This window comes from Myxocyprinus asiaticus, chromosome 15, assembly GCF_019703515.2.
Source record: "Myxocyprinus asiaticus isolate MX2 ecotype Aquarium Trade chromosome 15, UBuf_Myxa_2, whole genome shotgun sequence".
NCBI lineage: Eukaryota > Metazoa > Chordata > Actinopteri > Cypriniformes > Catostomidae > Myxocyprinus > Myxocyprinus asiaticus.
This window is the reverse complement of record NC_059358.1, coordinates 859184-877092: the sequence shown is the minus strand read 5'-3', so window position 1 is coordinate 877092 and position 17909 is coordinate 859184. Positions and strand designations below refer to the sequence as shown.

General features: G+C 35.0%; 1 protein-coding gene across 1 annotated transcript; it reads right to left on the bottom strand.

Annotated features, from left to right (window-relative positions):
• Positions 1-1691: 1691 nt before the first annotated feature.
• cmc1 (C-x(9)-C motif containing 1) lies at positions 1692-16264 on the bottom strand. Its single transcript, XM_051719488.1, has 4 exons — positions 16098-16264; positions 15190-15282; positions 4748-4838; positions 1692-2620 (listed from the first exon to the last, which is right to left on the bottom strand). Exons 1-4 carry the CDS (start codon positions 16114-16116, stop codon positions 2500-2502), a joined length of 324 nt encoding a protein of 107 aa, XP_051575448.1. The 5' UTR covers positions 16117-16264; the 3' UTR covers positions 1692-2499.
• Between the last annotated feature and the right edge of the window lie 1645 nt (positions 16265-17909).

The window sequence follows — 17909 nt, the reverse complement described above, 5'->3', positions numbered from 1 at the left end:
TATATATATATATATATATATATAATAAATATATATATATATTTATTATTTATATATATATTTATTATTTATATATATATTTATTATTTATATATATATAATAAATATATATATATAAATAATAAATATATTTATTTATATATATATAGTAAATATATATATATATATATATATATATATATATATATATATATATATATAAAATATATACACTACTGGTCAAAAGTTTTGAAACACTTGACTGAAATGTTTCTCATGATCTTAAATTATATATGTATAAATATTTAAAATATATATATTTATACATTTTTATATATATATATATATATATATATATATATATATATATAAATATATATATATATATATTATTTATTATATATATATATATATTTATTATTTATATATATATATATAAATAATATATATATAAATATATAAATATATTTATATATATATATATATATATATATATATATATATATATATATATATTAAATATATACACTACTGGTCAAAAGTTTTGAAACACTTGACTGAAATGTTTCTCATGATCTTAAAAATCTTTTGATCTGAAGGAGTATGCTTCAATGTTTGAAATTAGTTTTGTAGACAAAAATATAATTGTGTCACCATATTAATTTATTTCATTATAAAATTAAAATTTTATAAAAAAAAAAAAAAAAAAATGTTTTTGAAGTTGATGACTTGGACCAAATAATAAAGAAAAGCAGCCAATAAGTGCCCAACATAGATGGGAAGTTGGTTGAGAAAATGTCAAGAGTACACGTCTGCAAATTCTAGACAAAGGGTGATTACTTTGAAGATGCTACAATATAACACAGTTTTGATTTATTTGGGATTTTTAGTCACAACATAATTCCCATAGTTCCATTTATGTTATTCCATAGTTCTGATGACTTTACTATTATTCTAAAATATGAAGAAAAAAAAAAAATAATAATAATAATATATATATATATGTAATAAAGAATGAGTATTTCAAAACTTTTGACCGGTAGAGAGAGAGAGAGAGAGTGTGTGTGTGTGTGTGTGTGTGTTTGTGTATATATATATATATATATATATATACACACACACACACACACAGTATAAGTACATCAAAGTGTTTTTAAAGAATATATATGACCAGAATGTGATGATAAAATTGAGAGCCGATTGAAATATTAAGGATATAGTTTGCCACATTCATGACAGACACTAATAATTATGTACAGCTGATACGCAGTGTGTCTGAATGTGTTAATGAAGGATGAATTGAGCACAGATCACAAGTAAAATGTTTCGTGTTTATATCAACCGTGTTCTCTGTCTTGTTTATACAGACATAAGCACAAAATCCATTAAAATTAATATTGTGCATGTGTGTTTATATATATATATACATATATTACAAATTGAAATCAAGATACAGGCTAGGCAGTGTAATAAGGCATATTTGTGTAAAAGTCACTATGGAATCGCAGTAATGCATTTGCCAATTTGATATGCACACTTCTAAAAAAAAAAAAAACTAATACGAGCGGCTTCACAGACACTTTTTGTTTTACCTGACCTGAAGGTGTTTGAGTTTACATGAGACGTGTCCAGTTCAACTGCAACAGATATATGAAACAAAATGCAATGTACAGTGGATTATTTTTAGGATTATCACTCTTGGAAGCGGTCTGTAAATATTTGATAATGTAAACATTTTTATTACCTAATTAAAGATTCAAACAAGTAGAAATTATGGCATTACAGCACAAAATCACTCTAGTAGTCTGCTATAATGTTAATGAACCCGTAAAGGTTGAATATGGGTTTTCATGCTCTTTCGCTACTTGTATACACAATGTAACACCTTTAACAATTAATATAAATTCAGACTGGCCCAGTGTTCCTCTTAAAATCCCCCGCTATCACATAAACATAATATATGTATGCAGGTAGCAACATCAGCAGCATCAGTATAATCCACAAATCCCATAAAGACAAAGATGTTTTTAAAACCACTTTTGAACGTCACTGTTTGAGTTTTTTATACACTGCAATTATGTACACATATATGGGTCCATCATATATATAGTAGTATTACTTATACACTAACTAATAATACACGTTTTGTTGAATTTATTTATTTATTTTTGACACACGAAATCATTAAAAATCCAAACAACCAACATGCCAAGTAACTTTGAAGTTGTATTTTAAAACAAAAACCAAACATCATTTGTTTTTACATTATGTGGCAGTAATTCCCCGGAGTCGGGTCGGGTGGAACGAAACGCACATCTATCTGTGATTCAAAACATTCTCTATGAATTTTGATTAGGTTTATGTGCCAGTGATGATTTATATGAGCTAATCATGAATATAAACAGATACAGAGAACGGCTGTCAAAGACACAGACTGTCTGTCAATCGGCCAGAATGACTTTCATCAGTCGAGAGCAGCACAACTTCCTGTTGTACATCTGTCCTGAACACCACGTCCATCTACATGCTGGTGGGCAGCTTCTGTTTCCTGTTCTTTGCTGGAATCCCAGTCCGCTCATATTCCAGTTTCTCTTTAATATACTCCTGTTTACACTCCTCAAAGAATGCAGGATCCTTGTAGCTGTGACATTGATGTAAATAAAAACTTCAGAACAGCGTTTAACATTCCAGAAGAGCCAGCACAGGCCAGTAATCATGAAGCAGATATTCTTTACAGAACTGCCGGTTTTCTTAAAGAGACAGTACTGATTTTTAGCATGTGTTCTACAAATTATGCATTGATGGAATACATGGATTTGTACATTTTTAAAAAGCTAAAATGTGACCAAAATTATGGAAAAACTAATAAAATATAATTTGTAAAATTAATCTTTTCATAAATGCACCTAGTGAGAAAGTACCCTGTATAATTAACAGCATTAGCTGGGAGAGAATTTCTTTCATATGTCAGCAAAATGGACAACATAACTGAAATATACCCGCACAAATCGGAATCGGAATTGAATCAGGGAATTTGTATCAATACCCAACCCTAGTAACGACACAACTGACCATAATTTTACTACAGTAACAAAGTTTTAACCATGATATTTGTAGTAAAACCCTAGTAATTATATAGGAAAAACAAAACTTTCCTAATAAAAATCATTTTATTCTGGAAATTTTTGTTTTATTATTATTATTATTATTATTATTATTACAGTAACAACATGTTTAATTTGTGGATGTGTACAATGGTCAAATTTTCAAGTATTTTTTTTACAATGGTTTTACAACAAATAATGTTTAAAACATGGTTCCTGTAGTAAAACCATGGTTAATTTTCATACAGCTATTGCGAGGGAACCTAAAATGACTGCGAGGAAATTAAAAACTTTTCGTGAATGCGAAACTATTTCAGTGAATAAATTCCCTCCGTGTCCGCTAAGAAGCTCTGTATGAGAACAGTGACACAAGATGAGGACAAGATATTTGCTAAGTTCTTAGAAATAGTCTTTCTTTGTTTTATACATTTTTGAACTTTAAAACCATTTCCAACAAAAGTTTCGATTTAATGAAAGTGCATGACACCCTCTAAAACTATTTTAAACATGAATATTTTTCTAGTTATGCTCACCTCTAAAATATTTAATCGGCTAGAAATTGCTCTTTGTGAGTGTAATCTCTATAAAATTATTTTTAAAATCTAGTAATGAACAAATGTTGAATGCTGAAGTGTAATTTCTGCGCCACCGAACAGAAGTGCAAAAATAAATATTGTTTTCAAACAGCATTCTGAATACACTCGAAGGAACAGATAGTCCCGCCCCCAAACTCACACCATTGGTTGAGTTAACCTCATGTGACCCCCGTGTCCACATGTGTGGACGTTGTATTTTGGCGTCGCTATATGCAATGCATAATTTAAATGAATTTAAACCGACTGAATACTGTTCACAAGACTCTACACTGTCATTTAAGGGTTAAAGTTCTGGTGCACCACATCACGTGACACAACAGCATAACATTGATATACAGGAAGTGCTGCTACTGACGCAGTGCCAACAAAAGTGCCTCTGCTAAGAAACCTCTTTAAGTTTTTTATTGAAACCTGTTTGGTTGGAAAGAGTAGCGTCTCTAGTTTCGTTTGATATGCCGCTTTAAAAAATCTATGTATTTTTCTTGCGTTAGTGCACTGATAAACATGATGTCCACATATGTGGAAAATGGGACTTTATTCCCTCAAAAGTTGAAAAAATATTTTATTTTAATAACTTTCAACATTAACCCATCTGTGGTCATTTCACTTCATTTTAATATACATTTAGTTATATTTTATTCTGTTATCACTGTATAATATGGTTCTATTAACATTAATAAATGCATTCCTATATATTTAATGTGCATTATCACATGGAGAATTAATGTATTCATGCAAAAGATGAAAAATGTGTCTTTCAGAGGCTTTATATGGAGTTAGGATGAAAATAAGGTGCATTTCAAACTGTTCTGAGACCAGTGCAGACAGACAGCACACTTAATAGTTACAAATCAAAAAGGGAAATGGAAAATGCACACAGCAGTCACACGGGAGTCTCAGGAGGTTAATGTTGTTGTGTTGGGCAGGACGGGTCGCTCAAAACAAACCACAGAGACAGGGTTTACAGTTTTTAAGAAAATTAACCTACAAAATAGTTTAGTTTCCATGTATTTTAACACACAAAAAGTTACACACTTTAGTTTTAAAATAGTCTGTTGTGATACTCACTGTCGCGTCAGGCAGTCTTTTAGCACGGCGTTTTCTTCACGACATTTGAACACCATGAAGAATCCAGCGTCTTTGCAGCAGTGGTTGAATGCTGTTAATGGACAAAAAGAACGTTTGTGAGTGTTTTTTTGTTCTTATTTTTCCTCGCTCTAAAACAGCGCAAGGGCACAATGATCACAGACTTAAATAAAGGATGACACGAGCATGAACGGGCCTCATGTAAAAACATCCTGGGCCCTGTAATTATAAACGTCCATCATGCCAACCAGTTTAACGCGGGCTTTCAGCCATCTCTGAAAGCGGTGCCAAAAGGTTTCTAGCAATCGTGTCCTTTACAAAAATGATCATCTCTCATTTCTAGGTTGTACTCTTAATGTAGAATTCAAGTTTCAACTTCATCCTGCCGATTGCTACCTATAATTCATGTCGGAGAACGACCAACCCCCTTGTTGACATTTTTTGGAACCCGACTTTCCGACTTGAGCATGATCGATTCTTAACATATTCAGCAAGTTACCAGAATAATAACAAGTGTGGTTTAATGGCACAGACATCTGAAGGTAACTCTATCACCCTCTTGAGTCCTGAGGTTTATACCGCAACAGTAGGGTACGTTCGCACCAAACACGTTATGTTTTTTCATGCTTTGTGCTAAACGGACATCTTTAATAGGGGAGTGCACAAATAATCGACTAATCGAGTACTCATTCAACTAATCGACTAAAAATACTAAAAATTTGCACACTGATTTGCTTTTGTGCATTTGACTGCTGTAGGCAACGTTGAATTATACTGCACTTTCCCTCTGAATCTCTAACCAAGTCTCGCAGTTACAACGGAGTCATTAATGCACTGAGAATTGTAATGAGAATTTAATTCATGCATATTGTTCAGTTCATTTTTTTCCCCAAAAGAAACGCAACGTTTGTTGAAGTTAGCTTATTTAGAATCCGTTCTTGGTAACGATATATCAGTGTCATACCTGTTATTTGTAACATTTTACAAGTAATCGATTACTAATATTATGTTGGTTAAAGTATTCAACAACAATATTACTCTATAATGCTTTGTTAGACACCGTGTCACCGTGTTAAAAACATGCCCTGAGACACCTGGGTTCTGTTATATCTTTGCGGTGCTTCTAACAGGGTTTTTAAGCACAAGAACGCGTTTGGTCTGAACAGCCCCTAATGCAAAAATACATTAATGCATTAATGCACCGGGCCGCTCGCTTGCAATGCATTGGCCAACCGTTTTCGTGTGTTTCTGGCCTAAAAGTTGATGAACCTGTGTATATGAGACACTGAAATGTATTCATTTGAAAGATCGGTTATTGAAATAAAACAAATGATGACAAGAAGCTGTTTGTTTGGTGTGATAGTGTGAAAAGGGTGTTGAAGGGTTTGATGTCTCGCACTGTTATCAGGGTCTTCTGTCAAGCTTTAATTACGTCCCCCTTTCCCTTGACTCAAAGCTCCCATCCAAAATCATTCTAATTACACGTATTTGACTGATTATTGTCTGTCATCTGTATGCAGAAGACACTGAACAAAAGCAATTCTAGGAAGCACAACCCTGAAACTAATCTAATACATATAAAGCTCATCACACTGAATGCTTCTGATGCATAAACATGAAGCACCAATGGACATTTCCATGAACCCTACAGTAACATTTCACCAGACTTGCAGCACAAGACAACACCAGATACATTTCTCTAATCCCTAATCACTGTATATTGACATATCCTACATCAAACCCAACAGTATCATGAATTTATCTTTCTTTTATCATACTTCATAACAAATTCAATAAAAAGGGACTGAGAATTGATATTAGGTATATTTATCCATTTTAATATTTAGCCAATAACCCAAAAGAACCTGTGCATTTGGATTCAGCCAATAAAATAGGTTGTTTTAAAACCAAAGACTTATTAATTGATCAATATTTGGCCATTGTGAGATCATCAGACAGTAACTGTTGATTGGTCGATTAAGAGATGTCGTCACTTCCAAAATATGCCGTTATCGTCTCCGTGTAAACATACAAAAGTGCGAATTTGTGAAAACGATGACATCATGCGCACGCGTATTACGTGTTCAGTCTATAGGCATGCGCGCGAGATATTCAAAACTACAATGGCGGACTACAGGACTGTGTTTGTGCAAGATTTTGAGTTTATTGACGCTTCTCCAGCAAAGTGTAGATTTACTGCATCACTACTACGACCAGCGATCGCCATCTTCATTGTTTGTATTCACCGCTCTCTGGAAGAATATATGCGCAGGCGCGTAGTGTTTCTTTACAAAGTGACATCGCCATCTACTGTCCTGGCATGCATAATACAGCGTTTTTAGTCATTTTCGCGGATCCGTGTGAACGGGCATCGTTTTGACAATGTTGTCGTCTGTACACGAAGATTTTCAAAAACGCAAAGGAAAAACGTTTCCGTTTTTAGTACATCGTTGTTGTGTAAATGTAGCGTGTTTACATGTAATGTTTGAAATTCGGCTATGCCAAAAAACAAGTCACATAGGTAGGCTATGCTGTGCGAGGTCACAGGTGGCAAGAGCGCTAAACGGGTAATGAAAAAACAACAAATTTGCTTCTTTTCTAATTTGTAGATTTGTTCTTGCAATACCACAAAAAATTACAGGGATGCAAACTCATGAGGGGCGAAAAAGGTAAGACAATCACTTTTTTCTGGGTATATTTTTTTTTAAGAATAAGCTAAAAGCACCAATTCCAGCTATTCAAGTTTACAATTGTGCAGAATTAGCTGCAAAATAAAGAGTATTTTGGTGAGGCTTGCTTCTGTTTCACAAATGAGTCCATTTTATTATCTGATTGGTTCAGTGACCCCTTCTGGAAACGTCACTAGGTGGCAACAAATGAGTGTCTTATGTGCTATGAGTGAGTCAGTGAATCAGTGAATCATTTCTAAGAGACTTTATAGTGTTTAAGCAGATCTATAGTCTTCCTTCACTCTGAGAATTATTTTTCATCCAGACAACAATAATAGTGAGTTTCACTAACATCCTTCTCCTTTATTAAAACTTGCATGACTACAAATCTACTGACGTCAGTATAAGAATTATAAACACAAAGCAGATCTACGGGATCATTTTCCTACAGTATTTAAACTGCTGAGCATGACCACAATAACAGACAAATAATAATCATTTTGAGTTTCAATAATGTTCGTCATTGTAAAGCACATTTCACATGAGTTGAGTCGAGACGTCAACGCTCCGTTCAGCGCCAGCGTCAAGCGCCACATTGCCCTCCACATGACAAGAGTTGCAGAAAGCGTCACAGGGGGGCGATTTTACGAGTTTGCCACGTATAAAAGAGGGAGGTGTGCACAATAAACATTGAAAGCATGTATTTGGAAGAGAGAAAAAAACCTTGCAGAAAGCGTTTTCTTGGTGAATTTAAATGAGTTCAATAACTAGGGTCTCTGATATTCGTAAACGATAAGGTAATATTTCATTAAAAGTAATGATGAGACATTCAATGTCTCTTCACACATTTGGACAGTTTTTAAATATTTCTTGTTGTTCAGTACTCTCAAAGACATTATTGGTGAAGCAAAAACGTGTGTGTGATAAACACTTTGGTGTAAAGTGACGTCACTTCATAGACTTCAATGTATTCTGCAGCGCTGACGTGAGTCATGTGAACGCCCCTTAATGCATATAAATATCACTCACTTTTACACATTAATCATTGCTCTTCACAATCACAAAAGTGACCGATTATGGTTTCAATACGGTGAATTTCTCCGAAAGGTGAGGAGTTTGGATCCCTGAAATTATTCATTTTTTTTTCATGCATTTATTTATTTTGAGGTATTTGATAATTTTCCACGGCACAGTGGTTGGGAAACACTGCTCTAGAGAGTAGATATTGCACAATGGCCCACATAACGCAGCTAAGACTATTTACAGTGCAAATAAACTATACACTAATTGCTGAATTTAAATCGACACCTCAAATATTTGAAAATTGAAAATTCATTGACATGGCTTTTTCCTTCTTGACAGAATATGAAAGGTAACAGTCTATTTAAATGATCTACAATGGTGAAATCAAACAAACGAATATTCATGATGATGTTTGCAGGGTAAAAACGTATAAAACAGCCCTTCACAGATCAAACCTATGAACAAACCATAAGTGCAGCTGTAGTGTGGTGTTTTAGCACTGTATTCAGCTCACAGCACGTCTGCACGATGACTCTATATCCCTGTTTCTTATGGATGAGTGGAGTGCAACACGAGCTACAAAGTCAATTAATTCTCACATGATTATCAATAAGATGATAGTCTTGTTTCCTGCATTCAAAATACAGTCTTGATTTTCAAATGAGATAAAGGCTGACAGACTGTCAGTCAGAAGCAGTGTATGATGTGCACTTACTAGGATACCTACAGAGTGGACTGCAAGGCTCAATAATACATTTGTTTTTTCCTGCTGCTCCAGTCGTGAGAATGTAGTTCAGATTTTTACTTGCCATATTTATGTTTGATTTCTTTTTCATTAAAATGTTTATTTATACAATATATATTGTATACTGTGAAATACTGTATATTAACATACCTGCCAACACTCCCAATTTTACAGTGTTTCTCCCATTTTCCCACCCTTCCTCCCGCTGTACTCCCGATTTACAATTTCTCCTGATAAACTCATATGAAATGATGCGTCCCATATCGACTCAATACAGGACGCAATTTGTCCCGTTAGCTGGTCAGATGGCGTCGCGGCGAAATCGTTCCAGACCGTTAATTTAACATTGATACAAGTTTGAAATGTTTCATAGGGTGGGAAAGGGACCGTCTGAAAAGTCCACACATTGTGCTAAAACGGTGGATTTTATTTATTTATTTAATTGAAAAACGGAGGGTTCATTATAAATGTTCAATAAGATGTACAAAATTGCACACATCTAACAATATATGAATACAATCACTGATTCATAAAGACAAGAAGTACAGGTGAAGGTAAATGACATATTTATGTATTCATCTGTGTTGGTTTATAAGATAAAGAGGGGGCATCAGAAACTCCACCGGCAGAAAAAAATCTCCCTAAACATTAAATGACAAACACATTATTAATCTGTTTATCATTTACAGCTGTAAGCCAGTTAAATGACTTTACCTTAGTCACATATAAATAAGCAGAATTTGCAACAATGTTCAAATGTTTAAATTGAACATTTCACAAGAAAAAAACTGTAGGGAAGGACTTGATTTTAAACATGGAGAATTGATTGGATTGTGTAAAGTGTCTCTATATGACAGACAGGTGGTTAAAAAATAAGACTCGATGATGTCAGCCGAAAAGTAAAGTCATTTCTGATAAAAGATTACCAAGACATGTTTTTCATTGGAATAACGTGCATTAATGAATCATGCACAATCGAACAATTTTCTTTTTCTCCCCAATTTGGAATGCCCAATTCCCAGTGCGCTCTAAGTCCTCGTGGTGGCGTAGTGATTCGCCTCAATCCGCGTGGCGGAGGACGAATCTCAGTTGCCTCCGTGTCTGAGACCGTCAATCCGCGCATCTTATCACATGACTTGTTGAGCACGTTGCCACGGAGACATAGCGCATGTGGAGGCTTCGCGCCACACCCCACTGAGAGCGAGAACCACATTATATCGACCACGAGCCCACGACCCCATGTGACTCTACCCTCCCTAGCAACCGGGCCAGTTTGGTTGCTTAGGAGACCTGGCTGGAGTCACTCAGCACGCCCTGAGATTCGAACTAGCGAACTAGTGAACTCCAGGCAACTCCCTCCCTAGCAACTGGGCCAATTTGGTTGCTTAGGAGACCTGGCTGGAGTCACTCAGCACGCCCTGGGATTCGAACTAGCGAACTCCAGGCAACTCCCTCCCTAGCAACCGGGCCAATTTGGTTGCTTAGGAGACCTGGCTGGAGTCACTCAGCACGCCCTGGGATTCAAACTAGCGAACTAGTGAACTCCAGGGGTGGTAGCCAGCGTCTTTTCCACTGAGCTACCCAGGACCCCCTATTAAGAAAGTTTTTAAGGTCAACGGTACATGATCAATAACTGCAAGATATCCTGACCCGATCCGTCAAACTGGCCTGAAACACTCTCACACTATTAACAGTAAACTGATTTCAAGTATGCAGCCAATTCTTCTGTCGCTGTGGTCTCTGTTAAAGAAACCACAGTCACGCTGCGTGTGAGGAGCTGCCCCTGCACACGAGAACACGCCAACAATGCATCCTTCACAGTGCTGCATGGGTGGAGGTGTGAAATCAATGAGCAAACTTCTGCAGGGGGGTTTCCACAACACCATCACTCAAGAAACTGCAGGTGTGAAGACACAGACACTACAGGACAAACAATCATGATCCAACAGCACATGACACGTTACACCGACTCCACCTACATGAAAGTGAGCAGCCAGGATTGTTTTCAAGCAATGCACACACAAATGAAAGACGTGCATTTAGCCAAAAGTGCAGCCGCTGCAAAAACTGGATTATTTCACCAACATACGGTAGAGTTTGAAAGTCTGACAGCACTCATGAAAATGTTTGTATTTTGCACTTTTCTGTTTTACGTGAATTTCAGTCTTTTCTTAGCTTCATATTATCCAACATGATTTGAACAAAACCATCATGTGTGCTTCAATGTTTACATGCACCCTCATAATGTGATTAAGGCAATATTATGATTAAACTGTAGCTCATTTAAACAGGATACTGTGATTATTTTATTGCAATTATGCTAATAATCATAGTAATGATAATCGCAGTAAGATATGTGGAGTACTCCTATTTTAAACGCTTTATTCTGGCATGTAAACACTTTAATCGCATTTCTTCCACTGACCAAAGTGCGCCTGCGCCAATGCTGCAGACGGATGATGTTCAAGCACAGGTTCAAAAACATCGCGAAACAGGTGAAACTGCAGTTTCTTGCACCGTTTTCCAGCAGTGGTGCTCAACCGCTGCAGAATCTACAGCCCCACGGCAAAAGAAAACATTTTCCCGATTTAAAAATATGTCCGGTTGCGTTCTGAATTGAATGTTGGTGAGATAAAGACCATATATCACAAAACAATGGCAAGGAAACACGTCTTTCAATTAAGTTTGTCCACACGGGCGGAACACAACAACATCCAGTACGTGTATTCCAATTCACAAACAAACGACTCTCATGAACCGGTTCTTTTTAGTGAATCAAAACAGACAGCACATCCAGTGTAGTCGAAAATGACTCTCATGAACCAGTTCTTTTTAGGGTATCAAAACAGACAGCATATCCAATGTAGTCGAAAATGACTCTTATGAACCGGTTCTTTTTAGTGAATCAAAACAGACAGCATATCCAGTATGAACAGATTCTTTTTAGTGAATCAAAACAGACAGCACATCCAATGTAGTCGAAAATGACTCTTATGAACCGGTTCTTTTTAGTGAATCAAAACAGACAGCACATCCAATGTAGTCGAAAATGACTCTCATGAACCAGTTCTTTTTAGTGAATCAAAACAGACAGCACATCCAATGTAGTCGAAAATGACTCTTATGAACCGGTTCTTTTTTGTGAATCAAAACAGACAGCATATCCAGTATGAACAGGTTCTTTTTAGTGAATCAAAACAGACAGCACATCCAATGTAGTCGAAAATGACTCTTATGAACCGGTTCTTTTTAGTGAATCAAAACAGACAGCATATCCAGTATGAACCGGTTCTTTTTAGTGAATCAAAACAGACAGTGCATCCAGTATGAACCGGTTCTTTTTTGTGAATCAAAACAGACAGCATATCCAGTATGAACAGGTTCTTTTTAGTGAATCAAAACAGACAGCGCATCCAGTATGAACCGGTTCTTTTTAGTGAATCAAAACAGACAGCATATCCAGTATGAACAGGTTCTTTTTAGTGAATCAAAACAGACAGTACATCCAGTGTCGTCAAAAACGACTCATATGAACCGGTACTTTTTAGTGAATCAAAACAGAGAGCATATCCAGTATGAACCGGTTCTTTTTTGTGAATCAAAACAGACAGCATATCCAGTATGAACCGGTTCTTTTTAGTGAATCAAAACAGACAGTACATCCAGTGTCGTCAAAAACGACTCATATGAACCGGTACTTTTTAGTGAATCAAAACAGAGAGCATATCCAGTATGAACCGGTTCTTTTTTGTGAATCAAAACAGACAGCATATCCAGTATGAACCGGTTCTTTTTAGTGAATCAAAACAGCGCATCCAGTGTAGTCGAAAACGACTCTTATGAACCAGTTCTTTTTAGTGAATCAAAACAGACAGCGCATCCAGTGTAGTCGAAAACGACTCTTATGAACCAGTTCTTTTTAGTGAATCAAAACAGACAGCACATCCAGTGTAGCCGAAAACGACTCTTATGAACCGGTTCTTTTTAGTGAATCAAAACAGACAGCACATCCAGTGTAGCCGAAAACGACTCTTATGAACCGGTTCTTTTTAGTGAACCAAAACAGACAGTACATCCAGTGTAGTCGAAAACGACTCTTATGAACAGGTTCTTTTTAGGGAATCAAAACAGACAGCATATTCAGTATGAACAGGTTCTTTTTAGTGAATCAAAACAGACAGCTCATCCAGTATGAACAGGTTCTTTTTAGTGAATCAAAACAGACAGCTCATCCAGTATGAACAGGTTCTTTTTAGTGAATCAAAACAGACAGCTCATCCAGTGTAGTCGAAAACGACTCTTATGAACCAGTTCTTTTTAGTGAATCAAAACAGACAGTGCATCCAGTATGAACCGGTTCTTTTTGTGAATCAAAACAGACAGTGCATCCAGTATGAACAGGTTCTTTTTAGTGAATCAAAACAGACAACGCATCCAGTATGAACTGGTACTTTTTAGTGAATCAAAACAGACAGCATATCCAATATGAACCAGTTCTTTTTTGTGAATCAAAACAGACAGCATATCCAGTGTAGCCGAAAACGACTCTTATGAACCAATTCTTTTTAGTGAATCAAAACAGACAGCACATCCAATGTAGTCGAAAACGACTCTTATGAACCAGTTCTTTTTAGTGAATCAAAACAGACAGCGCATCCAGTGTAGTCGAAAACGACTCTTATGAACCAGTTCATTTTAGTGAATCAAAACAGACAGTACATCCAGTGTAGTCGAAAACGACTCTTATGAACAGGTTCTTTTTAGGGAATCAAAACAGACAGCATATCCAGTATGAACCGGTTCTTTTTAGTGAATCAAAACAGAAAGTGAATCAAAACAGACAGCACATCCAGTGTAGCCGAAAACGACTCTTATGAACCGGTTCTTTTTAGTGAATCAAAACAGACAGCACATCCAGTGTAGCCGAAAACGACTCTTATGAACCAGTTCTTTTTAGTGAATCAAAACAGACAGCACATCCAATGTAGTCGAAAATGACTCTTATGAATCGGTTCTTTTTAGTGAATCAAAACAGAAAGCACATCCAGTATAGTCAAAAACGACACTTATGAACCGGTTCTTTCAATAAATCGTATTATTTTCAACGAGATGTTTTTTGCAATAAATATTAATTTATAAAGAAGCAGACACATTTCTCAGTGAATAATCAGAGTATTGGCAAGTAGCGTGTAAACATGATTAAAAAGGTTTGCCCAAATCATGTAAACAACATCTTAATCTAATTATTCCAATAATCAGAGTATTTTTGTACATGTAAACATAGCCACTGAAAGCCAGAAAATCGGACTGTTTGTTTAGAAGTTAATATGATCAATGAGCCCGTTTACATGCACACCAATACGCTGATGACCCCCAAAAATCAGACAAAGCAAGAAATCCATGTATTTGAATTAATCGTGTTATTTTCTGCTTTTGACGTCAAACATGAAGATGCATGAGCACAACACGTGCACACATTGGATAAGCCGGTGAGAACGCTGGTAAAGGTGTTTACATGCAACACGAAATCGGGGTTATGGGTAAAAATCTACCCATGTCTGATTTATTCTTAAGCCACTTATGACCTTACACCGATAAAAGAAACTGCGTTTATTGCGTTCACATGACCACTCATGTTATTGGCTTATTAAGCATAATCGGTGTAAGAACATGCACGTAAACGCGCTCATCGTCACTAATTTCCTTACATTTCATCAGTGACCAAGAAATAGTACAGATTCTGACATTTTTCGTCATATCTTCTCTTTGTTTTACATTTTCCTATTTCTGTGTTTAAATGATAAAAAAAAAGAGAGGTAAAATCCCCAAATTCAATGTGGTCTTAGACTTTTGATTTGTGTTATGTAAATGTTAATTTAGGAAGATTTTAAGCGAAAGCAAAAAAACATGCAGTCAATACGTCAGACTAACATGCAGTCATTTTATTAAATTAGACTTCGCAATAACCGAAAAACAATCTATCATACCATCAACGTGCTGGATGCATCTCTCTCTGGCTTTCTCACGCATCATCTTCGGGATCAGCACGTCTGTCTCCACATGTCTCAAATGAGGCTCTTCTGTAAAAAGTCAAAACAAATGATCAATACATACATTAATGTAGTTAAAATACCCCATAACATGACATTAACTGAGCAAAGTAATGCAGCAGAACATCACAGTTTCAATGCAAATGATTGACAGAGACATAAAAGCATTACAAAATCAATAAAAAATTATAATAAAATCATTTCATTAATTTATATTCTTTGATGCATGACTTTTAAGAGAGGTAGTATTTTTAACCATTCATGGTGTGACGTTACATCCAAACCACCATGAGTGATTACAATGGAAACTTGCCCATAATTCTACATGACTTTATGTCATTGTGTTTTTATTTATGACGTCATCAATTCAACATGCTGACGAAAGTGATGCACCAAATACCTACTGCAGTAGACAGGTGTATATCTCTCTCAAAATGCATCATTAAAAAGATTGGGAATAACTACATTCTTGTTTTTAAGTAAAAAGAAATGACTTTTTTCTTTCGTGATTTAATAATGTATGAATTCAGTGTTACCTTAGTTTTGAAATGATAGCTAATATGAACTTTTATGACATTTTTGTCTCTATAAACGCCAACACATACCTTTGTTTACACCTCACGTGTGTGTGTGTGTGTGTGTGTGTGTGTGTGTGTGTGTGTGATATATATATATATATATATATATATATATATATATATATATAGTGTTAAGGATGAAGATATTAGCTTCTACTGTTCAGCTCAGAGTAGTTACAACTAACTGACATGTGTAAACAATTTCATAACAACAAATATACTCCGTTTATTAAACACAAACGCACTACTGTGTTCAGAGTACAGTACCTTCTTTAGCCGAATCCATTTAAACTTCTGATACTGTCTGAAATGTATTAATTATCAAACATGAGTCGATATAATATTACAAAACATTTAAAGATGTCCAATGTGACCCTCTGCGCTGCGTGCTTTACAGAAGACAGTTTCACTTCCGCTGACGTCATCAACGACCGGATTTCGCTTCATGGGAATTGTAGTTCTCTACCGCTCAGACTGAACTACACGTGTCATAATACAGATCTATTCGTTTTAGGAAATATATATAACTTCATTTAAAAAACATTAGGCTATGTGGTACGTTTTGACTGTCATGGAAAAGGTATTAAGTTAAAATGGCATATGGAACAATGTCTCAAATAAAAATATATATATATATATATTACACGATACAATTCTAGAAAAAGTGCAGATGTCATTCAGGACACATTTACTTATTGATTAATAAAATATATCACTAGATATTATAAATGATGCATGTATATGTATGCATATATATGTATGTATGTATGTGTTATATACTGTATATTCAGTATGTAAACCTGACATTTATAATTAAATTTGATAATAAATTATAATTATCTGATTTCTTTTTCCACACTATTATAAAGCTGTTAAATAATAAATCTAGTGAAGTTTAAAACGATTTTTTTTTTTTTTTAAATAATTTGCAAATGGAACAAAATAAAACATGGTTATATTCAAGATACCCTCTTAAAGGAATATTCCATGTTCAATGTAAGTTAAGCTCAATCAGTAGCATTTGTGGAATAATGTTGATTACCACAAAAATTAATTTTGACCGGCCCCATTTTTTCTTTAAAAATAAAAAAGCACAAACGTGTGTTCCAGTGAGACACTTACAATGGAAGTCAATGGGGTCAATAATCTGTAAACATTAAAATACTCACTGTTTCAAAAGTATAGACACAAGACATAAACAATATATGTGTTAACATGATTTTACTGTCATAAAATCACTTACTAACCACATCTGTGGAAAGTTATAGACAATTTTACAACTTTGTTGCCATGACGACGTAACACCTTAAACCCTGTAATCCTGTTAAAACGATGACTTCAACAAGTTTACAGCTCAAATAATACACAAGTTTTAATAGAAGAATGAATATAAAGTGCTTTTAGAAAATAAAACCTAAAATTGGATTTGAATAAACCTAACATTTTCAGAAAGGACACACTAAATGTGTTTAGACATTACTATCCAAGTATGAAATATTATGTCACTTATGATGGACAGTCGTTGTAAGCACTTTACTGATTATTTATTACAAATTCAAATGTTTGACGCTTCGGATGTTGCAGTGTAAGAACTTGTCCTGTAAACAACAGGTGTGTGGTGTGTTTTAAGCACATGTATTTTCATCCATTTATTACAAATGTGATTCTTTTTCCTTCATTTTATGAGTTTAACATACAAACAGAGGTGCAGAAATAAGAAATGAGCTTTATATATATATATATATATATATATATATAAATGTGTTTGTGTAAACGTGAAAAATGTTGGAGATTGAAGTAAAAACACAGAACTAATGCAGTTGTACAAGTGTAAAGGTAAGTTGTACCGCATGTCTATCACTGAATGTCTGTTGTAACTGTATATACGCCTTTCGTGTTGAATTTCCCACACAAGTTTAAACCACATTTAGAGGTTAAAAGCAGAAACATCTAAGAGTTTGTGTCACTGCTGTTAAACCGCTGATGCAGTTAAAGCAATCAGACAGTCCAAACCACAAGCACATCTCCTCACATCAATCACATTACAAACATTATCAAACAAACAATATATACATTTAC